This window comes from Haliotis rubra, unplaced genomic scaffold (genome assembly GCF_003918875.1).
Source record: "Haliotis rubra isolate DU_JTF1 unplaced genomic scaffold, ASM391887v1 Scf16, whole genome shotgun sequence".
Taxonomy (NCBI): Eukaryota; Metazoa; Mollusca; class Gastropoda; order Lepetellida; family Haliotidae; genus Haliotis; species Haliotis rubra.
In genome coordinates, this window is record NW_025765558.1 from 1,471,587 (window position 1) to 1,495,942 (window position 24,356).

The following is a 24,356-nucleotide window of genomic DNA, read 5'->3' on the forward strand; positions in this document are numbered from 1 at the left end:
TGGACTATTAGTATCAAACAGAAAAGCCAACCAACCAGCTTAACCACGTTCCTGAGTGACTATATACACCGCGTGAAAGGAAACGATACCATAATGCAGCGCTATACACGAAGCATACCCCATACAGCATTTGCAGTCATCTGGGTAATACTATATAATCAGAGGTAGCTGTGGAAACACCTGGGCAAACCTATCTGTAGGAGCGGCCCGTATGAGCTGTGTACGTTCCTCACACAGGTAGCTACTGACTACATGACTACTGAGGATTGTCGGTAATCACGTATTTCGTTGGACGTGGAGGGGGATAACGTGGATTTAAGTAAGTAAACATTCATTTAATCCTTGTGTGTGTGTGTGTGTGTGAGAGAGAGAGAGAGAGAGGGAGAGAGAGAGAGCGGATGGGAGGGGGGAGGGTGAGAGAGATAGAGAGGGGAGGAGGATTTCCAACACTGACACTGTCATTTACGTTTTTTACTGTCACTCACTGACAAGAACTCGCCATTTTACTGACACTGTCACTAGACATCGGCTCGTTATTCTAGCGTCTTCCATGCTCTATAATTTATGTTTTATGTTTGTCGTGTATATTTGTCTCAATATATTGAAATATGTAGTGTACCCTAATTGTATTTTCTACACCATGTGGAAAGGCATTGATATAAAGCCTCAGACTTGTTTGCCAATCCACTCCATTTCGTTCATATATTATATGCACATGCTCTGTTGAATAATGAATAGCGTTGCAATCAACACTCGACATGGTCCACTGCGAATGTGTAAAATTCGAATTAACATTCCGATAAGATGATGAATGTTCTTAAAATTTACTTTTTAACACGATGAACGTATTGCGACAACTTCCACCACGATATAGTTAAAAGAAAACAAACTATTTGTCACTAAAATGCCAGAAACCATGTGTTCCCGTCACACCCTCTCCCAAACACGGCCTCCATCACCGTTACAGATAGAAACATGTCTTGATGACGTAGCAGAAAACCACCCAAAATAACACTGTTTGTAGTTATGTCTGTCAGATACGAAGCGAGGTCCACCACAACAGCAATTGACCCCAATACCGTGGGCATCTACTGTGGACGTTCTGTTTATGGGGTGTGGGGTAGGTAGTTGGTGGGTACAATAGCCCCTGTCACGACCTAGTTTCATGGATGATAACACAGTGTTGCGCTCCTGACATGTTCAGCTTCGTTCACGCTCAGGCAGACTCTGAAAGAATGTTTGCTCGTTTTGTCATCACTTTGCCACAAGGCCACCAAGGATTAACATGGATTAGTGTTAGCAATGTTTATACAAGCACAGGGGTGGTGTCAAAATCCCACTAATTGGTGAACGTATTTCATTTTGCAATTAGTGTTATGACCTGAGATATGTTGCTTCATTGCCAAATGGCAGCCTCCAAGTACAGACAATTAAATCAACGCCTCCAACGGGAAGATTCTCTTCTGGCTGGTGTGAAAACTCCAATTTAGTATACAGACTCTGTGTCCCATCTTGTACGCATGTGAATTGATATATACGTGAATCAGTAAATGTGTTAATAAATTGAAATATTATTAAATCTTAAACAGTAATATTATAGCTGTCTTTATGTTTTGAACATATATTGATACTGGATGAAAAGGCATGTAACTTGATATTAGTGGGATTCGGTTAATGTTGTGGACCAACTTGATATTATGGGTGATTCGGTTAATGTTGTGGATATTTGCATAAAGTGTTGAGATCAACCAACCCTGGTGACTTCCATAGTAATGCCAATTATATAGCTTGACCGCATCACACAGTGTGAACAATAGATGGTGGCAAAGTCGCGAGAGAAGATCCCGTTTGGTCACACTCACAGATAAGATACACAGCTTACATATTCTTTCCTCTGATGAATAGAAGCTAACGTTTCATTTGGTAGGTGTGCAACATTAGGAAAATATATTCCCTGGATAAGAAGTTCGACCTGTTTCTGGAGAGCCCATCTTTTTGTTCTTTTATGGCATGACGGTGCATTGTGGGGTTTGAGCAATACATTGGATAAGATGTAAGGCATTCCCTATGACAACATGAACAAGTAATAAAAAAATGTACGATCATAATCACCCTGACCAAGAGGGAACAGTCTGTCACAGAAGTGAAGAGAACGCAGCTTGAGGGCCATCCACGAGAGGTGCTTATAATTTATATGTGTAGATGTACGCAAAGAGAAGACAGTACAAAATGTAAATAAAGAGAGTCCCACACCCAACGCTTATTCGTTCACTGCAAAATTTTGGCCGGTATACAAAATGTAAATAGAGTCCCAGCACTCCTTGCGTCCTTTTTGGTATGTTCCAATGTCTAATTAACTAATTAATAGCTAAGATCACAATGTTCATTCGTCGACTGCATTTTACTACTCTGAAATTAGAAATTCGACTAATTGGTATACGACCTTTACTATTTGATAACTATTTGAAATAATGCAAGTTCAAAAGGCGTATGCTACATACTTTTAAAGGAAAAGCCACATTTGGAAAACTACCTCTACCTTCCTAAATCAATGTATATTCCAATTCTACGCTTCAGACTAAATCATCATAAGATGCGATTGAAACAGGCCGATATCTAGCAATTCCAAGGAAAGAACGTGGCTGTCAGTTGTGTAACTCACTTGCTGTTGGTGGATAGCTTCACTACTTACTGAAGTGCGAGGCTCTTCATCAACAGCGGGTGCAGCTGATTAATATATAGTTATTATTATGTCTGGCCAAATTTGATAAAATTTAAAAGACTAATGTTAACAAAAAGACAAACGTAGAGAATTGAAAAACCTATCCAAATTTATAAACGTCATCTTAAAAAGTTGCTAATTATGTCCATCAAGACTTTTCTTTTAATATATTATAATCATGTATGTATGTACAGTTTTTATATACTCTATATGAATAAGGGACTATTCTATATACGTGTACACAAATATCAATGCATATAGCCATCTTGTGTCTTTTAATCATATGTTAATATATATATGTATGCTCATGTACCACCGTTGGTGGCGTTAATGAGTGAATAAAATGATGAATAAAATGATGATCATGATGATGATATTACGGTAATACTCTATACTGTAGTGTGGACTCTCAAGAGGAAATACAGTATGGGGTACTCTCTCGGGTATCGGCCAAAAGCCCCCCAGGACAAAAGCCCCTTGGTACCAAAACCCCTCGGCCAAAAAACCCTTTGGACAAAAGCTCCTCGCTAATTTGAGCACCCCTGTCAAAAGACCCTCGATTCGTGTATTTCATAGGAAAAAGTATTTTATATTTTATAAAGTATAATTAACTGACAAAATACTCATCATTGAAAACCCTTATTGGAAAGATTTGTTAAAAGCATGAAACAATTATTGCAAAAGGTTTAATGCTGATTCCGACAATAATGATTACATTCTTGCAGAACCATTATGGCTCAATCATAATTATAAAAGCCCTTGCCATGTTATTAAACATTGGGCGGATAAGGGTTTATTGACAGTAAAGGATTTATGTGATGAACATGGATTTATGCCTTTTGATAAGTTAAAGATAAAATACAAAATAAAAGATATGTCCAAATACAAAAATTTCTCTCACAACGTTTCAAAAGAAGTTTAATCCATCAAAAATATCTTGGACATCAATGTACAACTTCTAAATGCCACTGAAAGACATCATATAACTATCTACTTCACATCTTACCTGATATCATTCATTCCTACAATTAATACATCAATGTTTACCAAAGAAATATATTAAAGCTCTTCAAATGTTCAAGAATATTTTATGACAAGCTGATTTCCAAAAATGATAAACTTGAGATTTGTACTAAATGGGAAATGATATGCAATGATTGTGAATTTGATTGGCACAAAAAATTAATTTCTGTAGACATGGATTGGAAGATGTTAAACTTATTGATTTCAATACAGATTTTTGAAAAGAGTTATTTATATTAAAAAAGAAAGAATTATCGAAAAAGATCCTGATTGACAATGATATGTGTAGTTTTTGCAATGATGTTTCTGAGAGCATTTGTCATGTTTATTGGGAATGTTGTGAAAGCATGAAATTCTGGAATGATCTAGAACTCTAGATTAATAACTATTTACCACGACAAATAAACATTACAAAACATTTGATTTGGTTTGGTCATTGCATAATGATGTATTACTAAATCAATTCATTATCTCTGCCAAACAACATCTCAATTTATGTAATATATAAAAATCAGTTTAAAAATTCATTAATTATAAAAAAGGTATTAAATGAGATATTTTCTGTAGAAAAATTATTTCAAAGAGAAACAATGAAATTGAAAAATTCAATCTTAAATGGAATTCACTCATCCCAATATTTAGCAAATAATTATGATCACATCTTTACAGCAATGTGTCTTCACTTTTCCTGTATCTGTTGCTACCGTATACCTTAAGTTTGTTGTTGACTTTGTAACCATGGGAACAAATAAAAAAATAATAAAATAAAAATAAATAATAGTATTTTAAGTAGGAAAAGGTATTTTATATCTTATAAAGTATAATTAACTTAGACTCACTCTCTCTATGTCCCTGTGTTCACGTATATTCTGCGAAGGAACTACAACCTATATATATATATATCACATGAACGAGACCATAGCATGTGTGTTATTACACGTACAACGTTATCTCCAATCTACGAGGTAGTAATGTGTAATTAAAGAAGGGCGGAGGCTCGTACCCTGTGAACCCCCACCTGGTTAGCTTGTCGTAAGGATTAACCTCGGGCGTTAAGCGTGCGCCGTGTGTCCAGCTGTGACAAAACTGACCAACAGGCAGACACGTTTAAAGGCTGTGCGTGAGTGAGTTTAGTTTTACGCTGCTTTTAGCAATATTCCAGCAATATCACAGCGGAGGACACCAGAAATGGGCTTCACACATTGTACCGATGTAGGGAATCGAACCCGGACCTTCGGCGTGACGAGCGAACACTTTAACAACTAGGCTACTTTGGCATTACTTCAGCCATATAGCGACGAGACCAAGTCTACACACATTAATTACAAAGTTTAAATTAGTTTCTTAAAGCAATATTCTTGGATAAACCTCAGAGTTACTGAATAAATCTCAGTATTATTGTACCTTTACACTGAGAAACAAATTGTCGTCCTGTCTGCCTCATCGCCGATGTGTTTTACATACAGGGTCTATATGGGATCTAAATAATATTCATGTACATGTAGTTTGAATGTTGTGTCTGTATTGTGCACACATGCGTAAAAGTCACGCCCACCTAAGTCATGCTCAATGCTCTTTTCATTGCATAGGTCTAAGTACGAACGATATACTCGCTATATAGCGGTGGGCTGAGTCATCCCACGGATGATAACCTCAGCTTGTCAGTTAGCTGGCGGATTAACCTATTTGGTCTTGTGGACGATGCGTCCGATTTCGTATCAGAAGGTCCGTGGTTCGAATCTTAGTGCGGGACTCGTATACTTTTTGGACACTAAACCATGGTAATATAGATCCATAAACCATGGAAGTTTCATTTAAGATGGTCCATCCGTTAAGATCCGGTTAGATCTGGTCTTCAACAGCCATGCTTGTCGTGAGAGGCGACTAACGGCATCGGGTTGTCAGGCTGTCGTATATATGTAATCGTATCCCAGTTGCGTAGATCAAAGCTCATGAAATTGATCTTTGGACTCTGGTCAAGATTCGATTATTTACAGACTGCCGCCATACAGCTGGAATATTGCTGAGAGCGGCGTTAAACAACAATCAATTTATTTAATGTCAATAAATAATTAGATCACACACTTAAATCCACAAACGCTCCTAAGCCCACTAAATAACACCCAAAACCTTCAAAGTCTCAGGTATATTTCTTATCAAACCTAACCGTCAAGGTTGTCTATAATCCCACATAACCATCCAGTGCTAGCATAAAATCATTCAAAAACAAAACATAAAAACAAACAAAACAAGTACCTAACAAACCAAGTTCATTTATAGCAAATTCAAAATTCAAAATTAATACCAATTTATTTATGCAACCCTAACGCGCGCCACCTTCAGGTTTGCCATATGTTTCGGTCAAATAAACCCTCTTTCGATCAAACACTAAATGTCGGAAAGCGCATGTTAAATCTCCAAATAGTCATCAGGTGATTATAGTCAATCAAAAGATTCGTTGACGAGTAGTCGGGGTATAAAACTGGATTTAGTTCTCCTTTCAGGATACTCAACAGATTAATGACATGCGTGGAGAAACAGGTTTGACCGCTTTATACCTAGTCTCGCACCTGTGTTGCCAACATACGATCTGAATATATATGAGTGAATGAGTAATTTTTAGATTTTAAGAATATTACAGCAATATCACGGCGAGGAGCACCAAAAATAGGCTTCACACATTGTGCCAAATATTTACTTTTGTATTATTGAAGGGGGAAACGTTTGCTGTGATTGTTCTGGATTGTTTCATATTTTCCAAAAATGAATTATTTCATATTCAGAGGGTTCATTTCTGCATCGATGCAGGAGATATAAGGGGTTTCAGTGGCTTGCTTGTCGAGGATGGTGATGGCATAGAGTTCAAACGAACAGACACTACACTATACAATTGTACAGGCATCCTCCATAACCATCATCATCCAGTATTTGGCAATGCACTCCCCAGAACAATACACTCTGTCGACAGTACTCGCAACCCATACCACACACTATCCACACTACAAAGCGTCCCAACCGTACATCACAAAACATCCAACTACACACCACAAAACATCTACTCTACACCGTACACACACTCCATAACATCTACAGGGTGAGGTGACATGGGGTTTAACGTCGCACTTGAGAATATTTCGCTCATATACTGACTCCGAGCTGACCAGTCCTTGTTGTACCCATTAATGTCGAGCGCCAGACAGAGACCAACGTCATAACATCTACAAAGTAGATACACAGTTCACAACGTCCACACTTAACAACATCTTCAACACAACGTCCACTTTCCACAACATCTACAATGCAAATCTCCATACTCCACAACAGCCTCTGTGCATGGCATCCACACTCAACACCATCTACTTTACAGAACATCCACACTCAACACCATCTACTTTACAGAACATCCACACTCAACACCATCTACTTTACAGAACACCCACACTCAGCACCATCTACTTTACAGAACATCCACACTCAACACCATCTACTTTACAGAACATCCACACTCAGCACCATCTACTTTACAGAACACCCACACTCAACACCATCTACTTTACAGAACATCCACTTAGTACATAAATAAGACACAACACCTTCTCTTCATAGCATCTACGAAGCACAAAATCCACTGTTCAAAGCACACACACTCCACAAAACTCACAAAGTACAATGTTAACATTTCACAACATCCACACTCAACAATACGTACAAAGCACAGTATGCACATTTCACTAGACGTACAAAGCACAGTATTCACATTTCACTACACGTACAAAGCACAGTATTCACATTTCACAGCACGTACAAAGCACAATCTTCACATTTCACTACACGTACAAAGCACAGTATTCACATTTCACTGCACGTACAAAGCACAATCTTCACATTTCACAACACGTACAAAGCACAATCTTCACATTTCACTACACGTACAAAACACAGTATTCACATTTCACTGCACGTACAAAGCACAGTATTCACATTTCACTGCACGTACAAAGCACAATATTCACAATTCACTTAACGAACAAAGCACAGTATTCAGATTTTACTGCACGTACAAAGCACAGTATTCACATTTCACAACACGTACAAAGCACAGTATTCACATTTTGCTGCACGTACAAAGCACAGTATTCACATTTTGCTGCACGTACAAAGCACAATCTTCACATTTCGCAAAACGAACAAAGCACAGTATTCACATTTTGCTGCACGTGCAAAACACGGTATTCACATTTCACAACATCCACACTCAACAACATGTACAAAGCACAATCTTCACATTTCACAACACGTACAAAGCACAGTATTCACATTTCACAACACGTACAAAGCACAGTATTCACATTTCACTACACGTACAAAGCACAGTATCCACATTTCACAACACGTACAAAGCACAGTATCCACAACATGTACAAAGCACAATCTTCACATTCACAGCGTCCACACTCCACAACACGTACAAAGCACAATATTTACAACAGCTGCACTACATTTTCAGTTCACACCAGCGTCTACATAATTTATTTTCGGGTTAACCAAATCATTCGTGCTAACCAAATAATCACTGCGTGTAAATCACAAGGGGCGGTGGGGTAGCCCAGTGGTTAAAGCGTTCGCTCGTCACACCGAAGACAAGGGTTCGATTCCACACATGGGTACAATGAAAATTGTTTAAAGCCCATTTCTGTTGTCCACCGCCGTGATATTACTAGAGTATTGTTTAAAGCGGCGTAAAACTATATTCACTCACATATCACAAATCAGTCGAACTCAAACTGATCTGATATCTGACGCAATGCAATGCTGGTACAGTTCCGGGTGGTGGGGTGCTTACACCATTAGGTTCCCCTGATCTTTCAGGTGAACACTTTTTGCAGTGTATGAAATAAGCCCACAATCCAGCCAGACATCAGGGCTGGCTACTTCTAAATGTTACCAGCCCCAAATGGATTTAACCAGATCAAATATAATATAGAACAACTTTATGGATAACAACTTCTTTTAATAGGTGAGTGTTGCACTCACCTATTAAAAGAAGTTGTTATCCATAAAGTTTGTTCTATATTGTACTTCCCAACTTCTAAAATGCCACTCAAAGAAGCAGACCAAATATGGTGAATTTATTCAGATGTATGGAACATCTAAAAAATTTACCAGACCATCGGGCTGCCTAGCTGTAAATTTAGACCGTCCGTCAGAAATCTAGGCCGTCTCGGGCGGTCGGAAGGGCCATATTTCGTACACTGCTTTTTGTCACCAATGTTTCATTTATTATCCATGATAATCTCGGAACCGTACACTTGACTTCGCCGTATATTTTATTGATTAGTGGGTTGTCATATTTCATTCAACATGTGGGTTTTGTCGCCCAGCAAGCGTTACTCCCGAGACTTTCATGGGGCTTGGTCGTGTCCTACAGTTAATACATGTGGCGATTATAATCTCCTGCAGTTATTGTTCACATCAACACTGTTCAGGGTACAGGGAATAGTGGCTACAACGTTTGTTGTGACAGCGATATAACTACCCGCACACAAGCGCATACACTAACGCTTTGTCTTTGAATGTATGTATAATTTTGATAGTAACAAATGAACCAATATAAATTGAAAAGGAGCGCCAGGGAGACCAGAGATTAGACTAACCCTTTGCCTCTGAATGTATATATAATTTTAATAGTAACAAACAAACTCATATAAATTGAAAAGGAGCGCCAGGGAGACCAGTGATTCAGGTTTCCCAAGTCCTACTTTTATGGCTTTCTCGATATCTTCATTTCTGTTTATATTCACTGTGTTTAATTTGCTAGCACAAAACAAACAAATATATTGGTTTATAAAACAAATCCTGGCATATGAACAAAGGATCGATAGTAATGCCTTGATCAAATCAATCAGATTGAACATGTGACCTGTTCACAAATAGGTTCTTTCCATATGTTGACACTGACTTTTACTGTTGAGCGGTTAGATAAAGTGAGACAATCTAAACACAACAGCGTTTCACACAGTAATCCTATATCAGGAATGAAAAAATATTCCCTAAACCACACTAACTATGGAGCTGCCATGTGTGGACTGGCGTCTTCTCGTTTACCCACCACCTATTGTTCTAGGTGGGCAAATCACTGAAGCAGAATAAGCTGCTACACGATAGATGTCTCTTAGTTTTTGCTCCCCGTGAAATAAGGTCCCCTCCATTATTGCTCCCCGTGAAATAAGGTCCCCTCCATCATTTGTGATTCTCATAAGGTGTGACAAATACATGTAGAAAATCAATTTATTTGTGTGTTCAATGCTGCACAAATATACAATTCATTTATACATTTCATACATTTCATACATTTCATACATTTCACACATTTCATACATTTCATACATTTCATACATTTCACACATTTCATACATTTCGAAAAAATTCATACAATTCAATACCCAGTTAAATTAAAAAATGCGTCACAATATGCATACACATTCATGTTGCCAGCCAAAAACTGCACAATCGTGCATTCATATGTACATATTTCCTCTTCTTGCGTGGAGGTTTTGCGCCGCCCCTTAACTGCATACATGAGGCCTCAACATAGGATTGCTCTCTCTTTGGGAAGTCAATGATTTTGAAGATGTTGAGGTTATTCTCGACTATGGTTGACAGTTTCCTGTGCCATCCTTCTACATGATTTGTGATTTTTTAAATTTAAAAATCAGCAACAACAACAAGTCAATAACCTCAGTTCATGAACGGTGAACACCGTTCACCTGGATGAGACTAATTAGTGTCACCCACCAGGACCAAATTTCACGATGAGCAGTGTAATCACTAACCCGTGTACACTAATCCTATTTAATCCCTTATCATAACTTTAGGGTGGTAGGTAAGTGAGAATGACCCTGTGGACCCAAGTCAGGAAATAAAACAATATTTTATACACCATAACATTCAGGAGGAACATTTCCCCGAGAGTTTGCTTGATTTGTCTCTTCAAGAGCAGAAGCTGTGCACAAGTAGGGAAAATAATGTGGTTCAGGGACTGTGAGACTAACAAGTGGACTGTATATATGTTCAATACATAAACACAGCTATAATATATTTAATATAGCTAATCACCAATTGAACAATTCAATAATATCAATTCTTTCATTTGATTATTTTCATATTCACCAAGTTAGTTAACATATCTCAGGTCATGACACCAGAGACCATATAATATTATATGGTCTCTGATGACACTAATTGCAAAGTGAAATATGTTCACCAATTAGTGAGATTTTGACACCACCCCTGTGCTTGTATAAACATTGTTAATACTTATCCATGTTGATCCTTGGTGGCCTGGTGGCAAAAGTGAGGATAAACCGTTTCAATTCGTGTGCACCAATGCCTACAATGGGATTAGGGGGGTTGTATCCCATAACCCCTACATGCCACTACCCCTACAGCCCAGTACCCCTACAATTAGTTAAAACAACACACGGCATTTACCTGTCTGGCATAATGAACTGACCCAAAGAGAGATTAGTGCATAGAGTATACAGATGAGATCAAGGGAGGGATTAAACTGTTCTTTAGTGTTTTGTGTCAAGGAAATTTGGGATTAGCTAAAAGTTGATTTATTTTCATGATGAAAGATAAACCTCTAGTGAGTAGAACAATTTTACAAATTGGATAATGTGTAGGTTGTTAAATGTTGAAATTAAGTTGTTTTAGTGCCATGATAAAAATTACACAGCATTATTGAGAAGTGGAGGGAAATGAGAAGGTGAGACGAGAAAGTAAATTGAGATAGTTCGGTATAGTATATAGCTGTTGACAACAAACTAACATGGCATCAACATGGCCGGTCTGCGTAATGTTGAGTTTGTTATGTCACGGAGAGGTAGCCCCCAAGTCCTATTTGACGGTTATCTTCACACTAAGAATGTCGAGAGACAGTCTTGTGTACACTAGAAGTGTGTTCAGTCAACATGCAGAGGAAGATTCACAACTGTTGGCAATGTTGTAAGGAATACGACAGAACATAATCACCCACCAGAGGATAGTCAGAAGGTCCGGTTTGTCAGCAACCTGAGGAAGAGAGCCAGGAAGGAGTCAACGCAGATGCGCACCATGTACAACGCCGAGCTCACCAACCTGACCAATGATGAGAGGGTGAAGATTTCACAAATAGACTTTGGTGCTGCGACAAGAAGCAGAAAGCGAGTCTTCAGGGGGATTGACAATCGCCTGTGTAGACTCAAGGAGCAGCTTGAGCTTGGACAGAAATCACCTCTTCAGTTCTTGGACGCCGTCGGCTATCTGCTTAAGCTGGGATAGATTGAAACACTGAATGTTCATAGACTGAAACACTTGACACAAATGACTATGTTAACATTGAATGTTAACAATTAATTGTTAATGGCCATCAAAGAATCATGATGACGAATTATTGTTAATTCTTATTAAAATCTTGATGATGACAAATGATGATCACTTTTCATTAAAATCATTCTCTCAACCTTTTAGTTGTGCGTTGTTATGTCTCTTATGTGGATTAGTCCATTGTGTGGAATAGGTAACAGGCAGTGGATTAACAGTGCAACAGACCGTAAACTATGTTGTTATAAGCTGTAGGGGTAGTGGCATGTAGGGGTAATGGGGGGTTACCATTAGGGGAGTAGAGAGTAAAGGGCAAAGAGCAATTGCCCGGTTGTTTTGAAAACTTTACACGCGTTATTTTTTAGCAAAACGTTTTCTCAATCTCACACATATCACTTGCCAAATTTCTGAAACAATAGCCCACACTATCTTTTACTGCTCAAAATATAATAAACAAAGAACCCCATTTACCAATGCTTTAAAACAGTACCTCAATAATGCTAACTCTACTGATCTCAAGCACATTCTAACAAACCCCAAATTAACTAAACCACTCTTTAAATATCTCATTCATACAAAACTATACCAAACATCTAGCAACACAAACAATAATACAATAATTCCACTTTTTATCATTTTAAAAATTGTGACAAATATGTATATATGTTCTTTTAAATTTTCAAATCACCTTTCTCTTTTTAACTTCATTTTTTAACCTATTATATGTTCATCATTATTCACTAAATAAATATGTTTATAAACATACTAACAAGTTCCTGTCCTCAAACAATAACAATAACCATTTATTATACTACATCTATATTAAATTCCAAATCTCTATTACTCTTTACTTATTTCATATTTTTCCTTACTATTTTAATTCGGACTTCCATTTAAATTGTCCTTAATACTACGTTTCTATGTTTTGGGGGGTAGTAACACAATTCTTTCAAAATTTCTATTTATTGTTCCCCATCATTTCTCAATAAGTATACTACCCCGTCGCCGAAATACCTTAGTTGTGCGTAGGACGCTAAATAAAGTAAATAACTATAACCTTTAACGCGGACAACATTTAAATGCACACTCATCCGTTTATGTTGTAAAATGTCACGCGCACTGAGCATGCTTGGAATAGAGTCTTGTTCTATATATAGAAGATGAATATTGAATTATTTCCGTGTCTGTATGTGTTGTCATCGGTGTGTGTGTGTGTACGTTTGAAAAATACCGGAGAACCAGTTGTCGAATGGTACAACACAAGAAATGGACTTCACACATTGTACCCATGTGGAAAAACGAACTCGGGTCTTCGGCGTGACGAGCGAAGGTTTTAACCACTAGGCTATCCCATCTCCCCGAACTGTTTGGAACAGACTCGAGTGTTTACAGGTCTCCACCATATAGCTGTAATTTTGCTGAGCGCGTTGTGAAAAACCCGATCGTAAAAGAAAATCAAGTACTTATAGGAGGTTTTATAATTAAGCCGGATTAAGATTTCCTCTATCACTATGGAGACGTGTCGTAAGCAAGTGAATGTTAAATACTACCCGTCGTGTCGTTTAACACAATTCACTTTTAGTGATGGGGTTTCACTACTTCAGAGGATAAAGTGTTAATGTTGTGTTTCAAGGATCACTACAGCATGACAAACTGCTTTACGTAATTGCAGATGGCAACCACTTGGATTTCGGTTAGTCTTCTGTTGTTTCCCGTACAAATAATTTTAATTCATCTTGTAGTCGGTTATTGTTCTCACTAATTAATGCTCACCATTGAGTCTGGTGACTGGAATATCCCTTAAAACAACATGTTCATAATAAGGTGTATTCCTTCTGACGTATACTCGGTCGGGGCCTCAACCAAGCATACAACTCATGATAGGAGGGCTTGGGTATTCACTGCAACAAAGTCTCATTCATGACCCAGTTTGCGGTATAAACGGGAGAGACAAAAATTGTCACCGACCTTACTGAACCTTACCGAGGCTGTCAATACACTTGCAGAGACAGAGCTAAAAGCTTGTACATGACAATACCTCCTGCTGAAAGACGTATGTACAAAACATGATGCTAGTTTTCATATTTCATTCAAGGCGGTATTTCGTGTTTGCAATTCTAATGGATTACTGACAAAATGCAAATTTGAAATTGCAGCCTCTTTGTAATATGTGTTCCTTTATGAAGAACACAGTTATTTCTGTCTTTAGACAAACATGGGGCAGTGGGATAGCCGAAGGGTAAAAGCGTCCGCTCGTTACGCTGAAGACCTGGGTTCGATTCCCCTCATGGGTACAATGTCTGCACCCGGTGCGACTTTACTGACAGCAACTTCATTATCATTGTATTTGCCTCGTTTCGACGAATATTCTCACACCATAATTAAGCTAGTATCTATAAACTCGTATGCTTCAATTTGTCATTAACTTCGACAATGCCGAATACACAATTAGCTTACATCATGTGTTAGTCCAACAGTAGACATTGCATCAACATTCAACAGGAGTACTGGTACACGACAGGGTTGTGTCTTGAGTCCTCAGCTATTACCAAGATTATTAAAACTGGTGAGTGAGTGAGTTAAAATTTAAAGTCACTTTGGCAATATTTCAGCCATATTGTGACTAAAACAACATATATATTAACAATTAAAGATAGAGTATAAAATCCTGTCAACGAAAGACAGTAAAAAACTAGGATATCACAGATATAAATGTAAAACGAGTAATTAAAACTGATGAAGAAACTCGCCGAGGGGGTGTTCATTCTGTATCAGTATGGACCCTCTATTTGCCTTGAAGTTTACAGATCATGTGTCAGGTGTTGCAAACACAGCCCCGGAGAAAATGATACTGTCGTGCTGTAGAATTATTGTGTGAACGAACTAGAATGAGGGTTAATCTTAATACGAACAAAGTGACGTTTTCAAAAACTCTGAACTTGCTTGTGCTTTGTGATGGATCAGAAGTGTGGAATATGATACGGGCTGCTTACATTAAAATAGCTGTTTTCTCCCTTGCTTACTATATCAGCGACTGCAGGTACTCCATTGATATCTGTGATCTGAGACTGTCTGATACTCTGAAACAAACCTGGCCTTTATCCGTCACCAGCCTTCTCATTCTTCTCAACCTTCTCAAATAACTTGACACGTCTTATGGATACCAAGTTTTAATTATTTTCTCACGACGTTTCAGAGCTAATTCTTGCTCTTTTATCAGGTGAATGGGGAATGTGGAGCAAGAAATAGCCCTGAAACGTCGTGAGAAAATAATAAAAACTTTGTATCCATAAAACGTGTCATGTATTCATGTTCGTCCAACTTCTAAATGCCTTTCAATACCTTGTCAACTACAAGCATTAAAATGTAGCACGTTATCTCTCCCTGTCTATGCAAGTACATTTTATATCGTTGAATTGTTGAATTGCATGAAATTGCTGTTGTATCATTTGCATGCATGTTGAAAGTTCATGTCAATTTCACCACACGAGCAGTTCCTACTGTAAGTTACATGGAAAAGATTTGATTGAAGTAAAATGGAAAATTAATTCATGTATCATTTGAATCGAACCCGGGTCTTCGACGGGACGAGCGAACGCTTTAACCACTAGGCTACGCCGCCGCCCCTACAACATATATTAAGAGCTAAGATACAAGTACACAGAATATAATTTGCGTCGTTGCTAGTACAAATAGATCGTACGGGGGGAGTCTACGTTGCTTTCTTAAAGGTGTCAGACATCTTAGAAATTTACTTTGAAACGAATGCTTTGTTTTGTACAAAATTGATAAACGCTCTGTTCTGTACAATGTGGATAAATGCGGTGTTCTGTACTGTATGGATACCAGAAATGGGCTTTACACATTGTACCCATGTGGGGAATAGATACCGGGTCTTCGGCGTGACGAGCGAACGCTTTAACCACTAGGCTACCCCACCGCCCCTACAACATGTATTAAGAGCTAAGATACAAGTACACAGAATATAATTTGCGTCGTTGCTAGTACAAATAGATCGTACGGGGGGAGTCTACGTTGCTTTCTTAAAGGTGTCAGACATCTTAGAAATTTACTTTGAAACGAATGCTTTGTTTTGTACAAAATTGATAAACGCTCTGTTCTGTACAATGTGGATAAATGCTGTGTTCTGTACTGTATGGATACCAGAAATGGGCTTTACACATTGTACCCATGTGGGGAATAGAACCCGGGTCTTCGGCGTGACGAGCGAACGCTTTAACCACTAGGCTACCCCACCGCCCCTACAACATGTATTAAGAGCTAAGATACAAGTACACAGAATATAATTTGCGTCGTTGCTAGTACAAATAGATCGTACGGGGGGAGTCTACGTTGCTTTCTTAAAGGTGTCAGACATCTTAGAAATTTACTTTGAAACGAATGCTTTGTTTTGTACAAAATTGATAAACGCTCTGTTCTGTACAATGTGGTTAAATGCTGTGTTCTGTACTGTATGGATACCAGAAATGGGCTTTACACATTGTACCCATGTGGGGAATAGAACCCGGGTCTTCGGCGTGACGAGCGAACGCTTTAGCCACTAGGCTACCCCACCGCCCCTACAACATGTATTAAGAGCTAAGATACAAGTACACAGAATATAATTTGCGTCGTTGCTAGTACAAATAGATCGTACAGGGGGAGTCTACGTTGCTTTCCTAAAGGTGTCAGACATCTTAGAAATTTACTTTGAAACGAATGCTTTGTTTTGTACAAAATTGATAAACGCTCTGTTCTGTACAATGTGGATAAATGCTGTGCTCTGTACTGTATGGATACCAGAAATGGGCTTTACATTGTACCCATGTGGGGAATAGAACCCGGGTCTTCGGCGTGACGAGCGAACGCTTTAACCACTAGGCTACCCCACCAACCCTACAACATGTATTAAGAGCTAAGATACAAGTACACAGAATATAATTTGCGTCGTTGCTAGTACAAATAGATCGTACGGGGGGAGTCTACGTTGCTTTCTTAAAGGTGTCAGACATCTTAGAAATTTACTTTGAAACGAATGCTTTGTTTTGTACAAAATTGATAAACGCTCTGTTCTGTACAATGTGTATAAATGCTGTGTTCTGTACTGTATGGATACCAGAAATGGGCTTTACACATTGTACCCATGTGGGGAATAGAACCCGGGTCTTCGGCGTGACGAGCGAACGCTTTAACCACTAGGCTACCCCACCGCCCCTACATTATGTATTAAGAACTAAGAAACAAGTACACAGATCCGTTTATCAACAAAATGGACAAAAGGAAGAATATAATTTGCGTCGTTGCTAGTACAAATAGATTGTGCAGAAGAGTCTTACAGGTGTCAGCCATTTTAGAAATATGTTTTAGAAACACTTTTTTTTGTACAATATGGACAAACCCTTTGTTCTATTCAATATGGATAAACGCTCTGTCTACACAATATGGAGAACGGCACTGTTCTGCACAATATGGATAAACGCTCTGTTCTGTACGATATGAATATTTTACAATGGCTGGATGTCCTCGAGTTATGTCCCTTTAGTTATAGCTGCATTTTATATGCGCACCAAAAGTTTTCATCGTCTTATGCTTGTAGCATGGACCGTGGGGCGATAATTAAAGAAAAAACTGCCTGTCTGTCTGCTTGTCTGATCTTCCCTCCACATTTTGGTTTATTGCTGTGTATTTTAATTCCAGGTCTTGTTCACTATGAGAAAGAAGAGGTTGTTCTTTGCTCTGCTGGTCACGGGCGTCACTCTCCTGTTTATCATGGTCAGCTGGAACTACAAACTACTCTTTCGAGATACCGACTTGGCACGGCCCTATGTAAACCGCAGGCATACCCGATTCAGAAGCAAGGGGTAAATATGGTCAGATTATTTTAAAGACTGAAATAAAGATATGAGTATTAGACATATGCCCGGTTGAATAACCGCTATTTGCCATCGACAGTACCAGCAGTTTGTTAACAGCATAGTTGACCATGAAGCCGCCCAAATCTATATGCATTTACAGAGACAGAGAGAGAGAGAGAGAGAGAGAGGGATAGAGAGAGAGGGATAGAGAGAGAGGGATAGAGAGAGAGGTAGAAAGAGAGGGACAGAGAGGGTTAAAAGAGAGGGGTAGAGGAGAGAGAGGGATAGACATGAATAGAGAGAGGGATAGAGAGAGGAATGGGGATAGAAAGGGAGATTGAGAGAGGGAGGGAGAGAGAGATTTCCACACTGATACTGATAGAGAGAGACTTGAAACCTTCAATTCACGTATGCCTCCTGACTGATCTAAACACTCTGTTCACCTTGAGCACGTGGTTGTGTTTTGCTACATATTTTGAGCTCACTGCGAACATGCGTTTATGTATCATAATACTTATATATACAATGAAGTTTACGTATTTGTACACAAGGCATTATGGGCGCGATTATACTAAAAAGCGAAAACCGTGATTACTTAAATCTTCGAAAATCATGAACTAATCAAACCTGCAAAATATAACTTTTTACGACACGTCCGGTATTACTAGGTTCTCATGTAAAATAAGTGTAGAGGTTGAACTGTATGATTACCATATAATTATTGTCTAAACACGTGTTCTTCTTCCACCCGTAACAGTGGCCGATGGATTGTTCTGTCTGTCGACTCTGTCCATCAGACCAACGTGTCTTACCTTGATGACGTCACAGGCTGGAATATAGTGGTATCAGGTACCCAGCGATACCTGGATGGTTGCCGGTAAGTAATGTTGAACGTCGGACTCGATATTCCGCTGAGGCAGGGAGGTGTCGAGTACGAGGCGTTGTGTGGGTTTGATTCAGACAATTACGGTGTTATATTGCGCCAAATGGTGTGATTATTTATGTTGTAAAATGGTTGAAATAGATTTCAGCCATGTACTCGTTTACGGTGTACGTCAAATGGCTTTCTTCAGGCCCACTTTTGTGAGTGAGTGAGTTAAAAGTTTACACCGCATCAGCATTACTTCAGCCATATAGCGACGAGACCACATCTGCACACATACACATTTTCAGTACACAGTATAAAGGAGTTTCTTAAAATACATATATATATTCATTAAATTATTATTTACGAACATAAAAGTCATAGTAAGAAATTTAAAAGCAAGGAGTTTGTCATACACATTATATGGTTACAATTTTTGATATCAATTTCTTTCAAGTAGTTCACTATGGGATGCCCGCTCACTCGGGAAAACAGATCTTTCATGGCTCTTACAGGCCAGACACGTTGGGTGCCGTCGTTTGAAAGATTTGTCGCTTCATAATGTGAATCTTTTGCATTTGAAAAGTACACTATTGTGAAACAGGGACCATGTATTTTGGATCTGTCTGTGATTAGAAGCATCAACTCAAGGAATACAAAATGGACATTTATGCTATTCAACATGTGTTAGTAGCTATATATACTCTTCAGTCCCGATATTCACATTCTGCAGACAAAATGAAAGACAATACTCAGGACAAGACAAAATATTATATTATTTGGAATAAAATACTATCAATAGATTGTACAAAGGAAAATGACATCACGCAATGTTTAAGAAACGTACGTTCAGCCAAGTGATCATTCCAACCAGACAATCCAGTGATTAACGTCAGAATACGATCTACTCAACTGACAATCATCAACCAGGTCATCCAGCCTGACCATTAGATCCCGTGTTAGCTGAAACAGACGTCACGGGATTCCAATTCAGTCCCTAACTCACACTTTACTAGGGTGGTTGGGTATCCTAATGGCGTAAAATCATACTCACTCACTCACTCTATGCTAAGATGCATAAACAGAATGACTTCTTAATAATTGTTTCCTGAATTAGTTTTTTATATTCGGGTTAGAATTGATCTTCAGTAACCCATGCTTGACAAACGGGATCGGGCGGCCAGGCTCGCTGACTTGGTTGACACATGTCATCGTATCCCAATGGCATAGATAGATGCTCATCCTGTTGATCACTGGTTTGTCTGGTCCACACTCGATTATTTACAGACCGCCGCCATATAGCTGGACTATGCTGAGTGCGGCGTAAAACTAAACTCACTCACTTGGTGAAAAGAGAGCAATTTCCGTAACGCTTTAATACAGGTTTTCTGGTTGTTATTTTCCGGTTTCCATTTCAGGAAACCAAGGTGCACCTACGTTCACCCCGGAAATATCAAGTCATTACCGTTCGCCTCATTGAAGCACGTCGGAGAAAACGGCTACCCCTTGAAGAACCTAGCCTACCTCTATGCAATGTCGAAATCGGCGGAGGTTATCTACGATTTGGAATATGGCGTCAAACCCATTGTTCCAATGGACAACTTCATCTACAGTGATCATACTCATGGCCTTATCTATGCTGGCAACACCACATTCCACCACTACAAACATTTTGGTCAACCGTATTTGCATCCAATGGGATTTCCTACATCTGTTAAGGAGGCACAATCTAAACGGTTTGATCTGTGCTACGTCCCCACACCTCCAATACAACAAGGCATCGCTAGTGGGGAAACGCCTCTTTACCATGAACAGAGACAAAAAGTACTAAAAATCAGCAGAGAAAAGACTCTGGATCTTCAGTTCGATGCAATGGCACCCCCTGCATTTTTCCCTCCGGGAAGATTTTCTGTAGTCACATCCGGTAATACACTTTTTACTCGTAAAGCGTTCTGGCTAATGCTTCTTCCGTCTTCAGGAGATTCAGTATTGGATGGTGTGATTCGAGGCTATTTGTCTCAGAGGCTGCTATGGGAGACTGGTAATTATATTGGCAGTATGGGAGTTACGGCAATGCGAAATAGTAGTCCAGGGTTTAAGATTGAAAATAGAGACAAATTAGTATCGAATACTGTCAATATGTTAGTGAAGGAATTACAGAAGTGGAAATGTGATTCCTCTAAAACTTTACTGGAATGTTTCGATAGTCTTGTACGGTTTATTGTGGATAAACATTCCATACCTAAAACTAACGTTGCTGCGGTGGAAACATGGATAAATGATTTACGCTTAATGAATCTCCTCCGTGATACTCGACGAATGGATTTCAGTGATGGGAAACACTTTTCTAAAGGTATGAACTGTACCAAGATGTACTTTACCCCGAGTCAACACAATCATAAGATATACAATCTGACGTCAATGTCCGTGGTAGCAAAGCCACCCTGGGACAACAAGCCCGTCTGCCCAGAAGCTGATGAGGTTAAAGAAGCGCTGAGAAGCAGATCTCCCGCGAAGTACTTGTTCACCGATGTGCTGCTGATTGTGGAGATAAACTACCCGAAACTTTACTGGACTACATGGATCGTAGAGTCGGTGTATAGGAGATACTTCCCCAATATACTCTTCTGTGGTCCGAGTATGGGCGCGTTTCTTGGATCCAGCAGTAAGGAAGTATCCCATTTAGAAGGGCTACTTGATGGATGGCATTTCTTGTACGACTGTGTTTCCTATGCTATGAAGATAAACTACCGAGTCAAAGGGTATCTTCATATTGGTGATGACACTTTTCTACAAATATGGAACCTCCATAAGCTGCCACGAGAAAATGCATGGTTTAGTAGTATACTGAGTCCATATAACAGGTCTGTGTTGATCACTCCCTGGCGGTGGTGGAAGGACGTGGAAGGAAGGGACCATTATGAGAAGATGCTTCTTGAAATGAAGGACATATCTCAAAGAGGGTCCGAAGGCGCTGAGCTGGTTAATAGGTTTTACACTATGTATATTCGGAACAGAAAATCACTGGATCTGATGTTTGGATCCACATGTGACTTCTATTATGTTCCCCATAGGCTGAAGGAGATGTTTGTGTATCTCACATCATTGTTGAAGAAGCACAGAGTTATTGTTGAAATGGGGATTCCTACCATACTGCAGGGATTGGATAGTCGCGAGAATATTGAATACATTCCTGGGAAGTTGATATTTGGAGAGGACAGGTACAGGTTCCAGGAATTGTTTACACCCGACGATTACTTCTTTCATCCTTTGAAGTTTGGACGTTTTTTGAAGACTGATGAAGGAAGGAGATTTTTCTGTGAGAAGCTACAGCCGCTGATGGAAGGAAGTGTCATATTTACCATGAACAAAACCAATGCTCATCAGTAGATTGTGTTCTATCTGACTCCATACGTTGAATACGTTGTCACGACCATCCACAGAAACAGACTCCACTGGTTATAAAAGACAAATCAGCATGAAAAGTATATGAATTAGATCACTCAAATCACTGACGACATAATGTATTTGTAAAATGGTTGCCGTGCCCTACAGTCACCAACAGCCACTCAGAATGTGTGTTGATGCAGAATGTGTGTTGATGCAGAATGTGTGATGATCATTTAACATTGTCTGTTCCACCACAAGGCAGTTTGTTGGGGTCTCATTGCTTGTTTCAGTAAAAGGCTTACCCGTCAACATTCATGATAAAATTGGTCCTGGGCTACCAATATTTGTCGTATGTTATTTCTTTCTTTTCTTTAAAGCCCACCACTACAAGGCAGTTTGCTGGGTACCACCCAGTAGGCTTACCCGTCAACATTCATGATAAAATTGTTATTTGTTATGTTATTTTTTTTTTCTTTAAAGCCTCACTACAAGGCAGTTTGCTGGTGTACCACTGCCCGTTTCAGTAAAAGGCTTACCCGTCAACATTCATGATAAAATTGGCCCTGGGCAACCCATTTTTGTCGTATGTTATTTCTTTCTTTTTTCTTTAAAGCCTCACTACAAGGCAGTTTGTTGGTGTACCACTGCCTGTTTCAATATAAGGCTTACCCGTCAACATTCACGTTGAAAATGGCCATCGGCTACCCATCCTTATCGTATGTTGTTTGTTGTTTAAAGCCTCATGTCAAGACCAGACAACACACTTAATTAGCTTCGATCTACAGGGTTATGATGACATGCACTAACATGTTAGTGCGACTTCCACCCAGTCTTTTTAGTCGACTCTGGACCAAACAATTCGATGATTGATATCATCATTGACTGAACATTGATCTACGCAACTGGGATATGAAGACATGTGTCAAGCAAGTCAGCTGGCCTGACCACCGACCCCGTTGACCGTTTCTAACAACAAACACTTGAAAGCTGAAGCTGCTGAAGGCTAATTCTAATCCTGATCTATTGATTGATTAACAGTAAATGAATAACTGTACGTAAAATCGGCTTTCAAAACAGCAATCGATCCCTAACTCATCTTCATAATGGGTGTTCAATATGATTGATTTGGAATAAATTCACACATTATATTTTACCGATATCATTTGAAACTGGACAATTTAGGACAAAACCTTCACAGCTGAAACGGAAATATGAATTTGTAAGGCACCATAGATTCATACCATGCACAAGTTCATGAAATCATATGTCTTCCCCAATGTCAAGCTTCCACTGTAAATTGTACATTGTATTATGTAATATGTTTAATTGTATTTAGGGAGAAGGCGATCATAAGTGGTGCACTTGTGCCTAATCCCGTTGTCTTTTGGACAATAAAATATGTTTAAACCAAGTTCATGAAAGCTTTTCGTCCCAGGTGACTTCATAATGGAAATGAACTAGATAGACATGATGCCAGTCTCCTTTGTGTCATTAATCATGAACAAAATAATGAGGAACACTACCCTCGAACAAACGTTACACAATCTTGTTCTCACCTAACCTAAAACGACAAACTTTTAATAGTTGATAGTCGAACATGAGTCGTGAATAGAAACTGTGTCAGTGATCACTTATAGTTGCAGACTGATCACCAGTGGATGCTAGTTGGCTGTTAACATGAGTCTGCCTCCTAGACAGTCGACGCTGCGACAACTGACATATACGTATTGTCAAAATTCCGGTGTTTGTCTGTGTCGTTCATTATTTATTCAGGCATACAGCATTAAAGCGATATTAGTGCTTTAGTAAAACACACAGTGGACATTTCAGTGCTGCCGAAGGTAGGATGTGTTTATTAAGGAGAGAAATGCATGCGTTCTGTCAACACCAATAACTGATATACCAGTAGTTCTTTTTGGACTAATTTAATTAAAATACGATCATTTGATATTCAAATATAAACCACTATTATGAGTTCCAGGTACTCTTGGTCATGCATGGTTCTTAGAGTAAAAGGCACAATTTCTCAAATTTTCGACAATACTTTGGACTATATTATATATAGTGGGGTATATATACACACCAGCTTCCTATTGATGCAATAAAAAGACTAATTATTCCTTGCAATTGGCCTGAC

The 24,356-nt window shown here is 39.0% G+C and overlaps 1 protein-coding gene across 3 annotated transcripts; it reads left to right on the forward strand.

Annotated features, from left to right (window-relative positions):
• On the forward strand, window positions 1-22,414 carry LOC124271378 (probable glycosyltransferase STELLO1). Of its 3 annotated transcripts, none has more exons than XM_046706514.1 (4): window positions 1-323; window positions 17,809-17,970; window positions 18,722-18,841; window positions 20,248-22,414. In XM_046706514.1, exons 2-4 carry the CDS (start codon window positions 17,819-17,821, stop codon window positions 22,217-22,219), a joined length of 2,244 nt encoding a protein of 747 aa, XP_046562470.1. In that variant the 5' UTR covers window positions 1-323; window positions 17,809-17,818; the 3' UTR covers window positions 22,220-22,414. The 3 variants fall into 3 exon arrangements, with proteins under 3 accessions (XP_046562470.1, XP_046562468.1, XP_046562469.1); XM_046706512.1 differs by having other exon boundaries at window positions 1-319; window positions 17,807-17,970; XM_046706513.1 differs by lacking the exon at window positions 1-323 and adding an exon at window positions 14,060-14,162 and having other exon boundaries at window positions 17,807-17,970.
• The last annotated feature ends 1,942 nt before the right edge of the window (window positions 22,415-24,356 follow it).